Here is a 5,263-nt window from a genome sequence, read left to right on the forward strand (position 1 = left end):
AGCCTCCTCAATCTTCAAATGGCCATATCTCGACTTCTAGATGAGCTAGAATTCTGGTTTTTGGGCAGAATTACACAATTTGAATTGGATTTTCAGATTATGATCAGCCGGTGGTCCGTCGTTGGTCCGTTTCAGCTATTTCGGACTATTCTAACTAAAAATTTGTCCTTTCTCAATTATAGGTCATTTTCAGCTCATTTTTGAGCCATTTCCACCTCTCTTACCTCTTCTGAAAAATCTCCCAGTTCCGAAAACGAGGCCATCGATTCTGCGGCGTCGACGTACATCATTCCACTCGATCCACGCGTTGGATATCGTTTTCGTCGTGTCGTCGTCGTGGGCGTCTTCTTCCTATTCGACGTCTTCTGATTCTCTTTGTCTTTGGGCAGAAGGGATTCTGGTCTCAAATAGAAGACGTTCTGTGTTCCGTTCACTTTTTTGAAATTCTTCGACAGCATCTTATCAAACATATACGCAATGTTGGATCCTTTACAGCAAATTTCCGGTGGGTTTTCAGACTTTTCCAGACCATTTTCAGCCAAAATAGAAGGTTCTGGAACATTTTCAGCCGGTTCTGATAGATTTTCCGGTTCCAAATTGGTGATTTCCGGCGCGAAACTAATCGATTTCTCCACTTTTCCTTCTGTGAGACCTTCTCCTGGCTTCGTCAAGTTGCCAACGACAATTTCTGGAATTTTCCGGCTCGATTTATCGATTTTCGGCTCGTCGGGAAGGTCCAGATGACGGCAGACACGTTTCAGAGCCAGCGGGATTGCTGAAACTTCGACTTCGATGAAGTCAACGTCTTGGGACAGGTCCATGAGGCGGTCCTCGTTCAGAGGAATATCCTCTTGGGCGGCTTCGTACATTGCACGCATTCGGATGCGGGGGAGGAGTTCGTTGTCGAAATGGTCGCAGAAGGACTGAAAGAATCAGGGTTGCGAAGTGTCCGGTTTCAGAACGTCATGGTTGCGAAATGTCTGGGCAATCGAAATCTGGACGTTCTAGAACTGGGCGCTTCGGAAAGAGACTTTTTAGAACCGATAATTTCGTGAAAAATGGATCAATTGCGAAGTGGCCGGTTCTAGGACGTCACGGTTGCGAAATGGCCGGCTTACAAAATACCTTATTTGCAGACCATTTCGCAACCGGGACGTTTTAGAACCGGTTATTTTCCAAAACGTCCAGTTATGAAACAGTCAGTTTTAGAACGTCCCGGTTGCGAAACGTCAGGTTCTGAGCTGGATCATTTTGAGGCTATTATGCAACTACACGTCTTAGAACTGGTGATTTCACACCGTTCTAAAATGGCAGAGTTGCGAAATGGGGTCAGTTGCAAAATGCCTGGTTCTATAACGTCACGGTTGCGAAATGTCTGTTTTCAGGTCATTTCGCAACTGGATGTTATAGATCCAGTCTTTCAGCGATAAAACGTGTGGTTCCAAAATGGTCTGTTCTATAATGTCACGGTTGCGAAATGGCCGGCTTACAAAAGACCTTATTTGCAGACCATTTCGCAACCGGGACGTTTTGAACCGGTCATTTTCCAAAACGTCATGGTTGCGAAATTGCCGGTTTTAGAACGTCCCGGTTGCGAAACGTCCGGTTCTGAACTGTATCCTTTTGAGGCCATTTCGCAACCGGGACCTTTTAGAACGGGTGATTTTAAACCATTCTGAAATGGCAGATTTCCGGAAGACAATCGTTTTAAAACCTGTGGTTCCGAAATGGTCAGTTGCGAAACGTCCGGTTCTAAAATAACAGAGTTGCGAAATGTCTGGTTCTAGAATGTCGTGGTTGCGAAATTTCTGTTTTCAGGTCATTTCGCAACTGGATGTTATAGATCCAGTCATTCAGCAATCGTTCTGAAACCTGTGGTTCCGAAATGGTCAGTTGCGAAATGACCGGTTTTAGAACGTTCAGGTTGCGAAATGTCCGGTTCAATCCATTTCGCAACCGGGATGTTTTAGAAGGAGGGGTGTTGGGAAATAGGTATAGTTGCGAAATCGCCGGTTTTAAAACGTCCCGGTTTTGAAAAATATCATTTTTCAAGCCATTTCGCAACCGGGAAGTTTTAGAATTGGTCATTTTGCATCGTTCTGAAACGGCATGGTTGATTATGCTAACTGAGTTAGTCTTAAGTTAGCATGAGCTAGCTCAGACTGTCTTAAGCTAGCTCAAGCTAGCTACCGAATTGCTCACCTTGAACGTCGTCGCCTCATCCGGAAACACATTCCGATTGTTCGGGGTCCATCCAAACCTGGCTCCAGAATCCCACCGCTCCGGCACGTCCGACATCGGCAGATTGACCACGCCCCACTCATCAAACCCATTCAACGCATAGCAATGAGCAATCTGTGTCTCGTGACACGTGGCAATGAACATCGGAATCACTTCGGATTGACGATCGAACGATTCGGAGACCGGCACGAAGATCATGGCGATCATTCGCGCCGTGAGGGCTTTGACGTAGACCCGAAGACGTGACGGTGGCGGTTTCTCGGCGTCTGGAATCGTTTTGCACAGGTCGGCGAAGACGATCGATTGCTCAGTTTGATCCAGGATCCAAGTGAGATCGGACACTTCGGAGAGCTGGCAGTGGAGAGCGTTGAGCTGGAAAATGACGGTTTTTGGAGCCGAAATGGATTACTGTAGGGCCATTTGGACCTTTTTGAAACCAAGAAGGATTACTGTAGGTCAAAAAATAGGACTAAAGATGATCCCCAAATCCATAAAAATGGTCCAATTTGGATTGTTTTTTTTCGACCGCCAGAGCCATTTTTGGGCCGAATATAAAAAAGGATTACTGTAGCTCCGGGCTTGAATGGATTACTGTACCTGCAGACCATTGCAACGTGGCCGATCCGTCGACTCGACTCCGAGAACAAAGTGTGGGAGTGGGAAGTAGCGACGTTGGGCATGGTAGATCAAGTTGGTCATGCTGAAAAAAATAGACATTTTAGAACTGCGACGTTTTAGAACTGGTCGTTGGTCATTTCGCAACTGAACGGTTCTAGAACGTCCAGTTGAACTGACAACGATATGTTTTAGAATCCGACATTTCGAGCCATTTCGCAACCGAGACGTCTTAGAACCGGTCACTTTGCAACTACATGGTTCTAAAACGTCGCGGTTCTGAAACGTCGCAGTTCTAAAAAGTCGCAGTTTTGAAACGTCACGGTTCTGAAACGTCACAATTCTAGCATGTCATAGTTCTAGAACGTCCGGTTGCCAAATAATTAGAAAAGGATCCGTTTCAGAACAGCGGCATGTTAGAACACGAAGTTTTAGAACCGCGACGTTCTGCAACCGGTCATTTCGCAACTGACCGGTTCTGAAACGTCCTAATTGCGAAATGGTATGACACTGATCCGCTTCAAAACGAGCCATTTCACAACCGGGACGTTTAAGAACCGGTCGTTTCGCAACCGGACATTTTGGAACCGTGACGTTCTGGAACCGATCGTTGCGCAACTGGGCGGGTTGGAAACGTCGCGGTTCCAAAATGACACAGTTCTCAAACTTCCAGTTTCTAAATGGTCGAACAGTAATCCGTTTCAGAACCGGTCATTTCGCAACCGGGACGTTTCAGAACTGGTCATTTCAAAACTGACTAGTTCGCAACCGGGACATTACCTAACCAAACATTTCGCAACAAACCCCATCCCAACAGTTTCTAAAATGTCGTGGTTTTAAAACGTCGCGGTTCTAAAATGTCGCGGTTCTAAAATGTCGTGGTTCTGAAATGTCGCAGTTCTAGCATGTCATAGTTCTAGAACGTCCGGTTGCCAAATAATCAGAAAAGGATCCGTTTCAGAACAGCGGCATGTTAGAACACGAAGTTTTAGAACCGCGACGTTCTGCAACCGGTCATTTCGCAACTGACCGGTTCTGAAACGTCCTAATTGCGAAATGGTATGACACTGATCCGCTTCAAAACGAGCCATTTCAAAACCGGGACGTTTAAGAACCGGTCGTTTCGCAACCGGACATTTTGGAACCGTGACGTTCTGGAACCGATCGTTGCGCAACTGGGAGGGTTGGAAACGTCGCGGTTCTTTAACGTCGCGGTTCCAAAATGACACGGTTCTCAAACTTTCAGTTTCTAAATGGTCGAACAGTAATCCGTTTCAGAACCGGTCATTTCGCAACCGGGACGTTTCAGAACTGGTCATTTCAAAACTGACTAGTTCGCAACCGGGACATTACCTAACCAGACATTTCGCAACAAACCCCATCCCAACAGTTTCTAAAATGTCGTGGTTTTAAAACGTCGCGGTTCTAAAATGTCGCGGTTCTAAAATGTCGTGGTTCTAAAACGTTCGCTTGTGAAATGGCAAAAAATGATCAGTTTCAGAAACGGATGTTCCAGATCTGGACATTTCGAACGTCGCAGTTCTAAAACGTCGCGGTTCTGAAACGTTGCAGTTCTAAAGTGTCGCGGTTCTCAAACGCCCTATCCCTCATTTTTCACCGATTTCTCACCTAAACAAATTGCTATAAACCGTCACAAAATTCGACACGGCGTCCGCATGAATATCGGTTACTGTAGGCAGTGGCCGGTGCGGCGATTTCAAGCTATCCAAGTAGGGAAACGGTTCGTCGAGCTCCGCGAGCATCTCATCCTCTCCATCCGTCGATTTTCGAATGTATCGAATTGGAAGGGTGCCGGGAATCGGGGGTTTTGGGACGTCTGTGATCGCCGCTTGCTCTGCGTCGTACTCCTTTTCCAGCTGCTCCGTTGATTTCAGACGTTCTGTTCGTTTTCGGGATTTCTGGAAATTTATATGTTCATAAAATAGACAAAATTTCTTTCGATTATGTGAAAAAACAAGCTTTCTAGCTAATCTAGGAGCCGAGATATGGTAATTTGAAGTTTCAGGAGGCCAGAGACGCAAGACGACGAGACACACTGCGTCTCTAACCTCTCAAAATTTCAAATGACCATATATCGGATTCTAGATGAGCTAGAAACCTGGAACTTGGACAGAAATGTGTGGAATGGCATGAGGAACAAATTGATTGATAGTAAATTCGAAGGCTAGAGACACAGACGACGAGACACACACTACGTCTTTATCGTTTTAATTTACTATCATTTTGTTCCTAGTGCCATTCTACATATTCCTGTTCAGTTTCCAACTTTCTAGCTCGTCTGGAAGCCAAGCTACGGTCATTTGAAGTTTAGGAAGGGTAGAGACGCCAGACGACGAGACACACTGCGTCTCTGACCTCTAAAACTTCGAATGGCTGTATCACGGCT

At 45.9% G+C, this 5,263-nt stretch overlaps 1 protein-coding gene across 1 annotated transcript in view; it reads right to left on the reverse strand.

Moving 5' to 3' along the window:
- CBG18724 overlaps positions 1–5,263 on the reverse strand; it is a gene marked incomplete at both ends in the record, with an annotated part of 40,522 nt that overhangs the window by 19,137 nt on the left and 16,122 nt on the right. The window contains 4 exons of the mRNA XM_045241741.1: positions 225–923; positions 2,203–2,613; positions 2,839–2,941; positions 4,486–4,775. Of these exons, the coding sequence (XP_045096561.1) occupies positions 225–923; positions 2,203–2,613; positions 2,839–2,941; positions 4,486–4,775 (1,503 nt within the window). The remainder of the gene's footprint in view (positions 1–224; positions 924–2,202; positions 2,614–2,838; positions 2,942–4,485; positions 4,776–5,263) is intronic.

Source organism: Caenorhabditis briggsae (genome assembly GCF_000004555.2).
Source record: "Caenorhabditis briggsae complete genome, chrII, whole genome shotgun sequence".
In the NCBI taxonomy this organism is placed as follows: Eukaryota; Metazoa; Nematoda; class Chromadorea; order Rhabditida; family Rhabditidae; genus Caenorhabditis; species Caenorhabditis briggsae.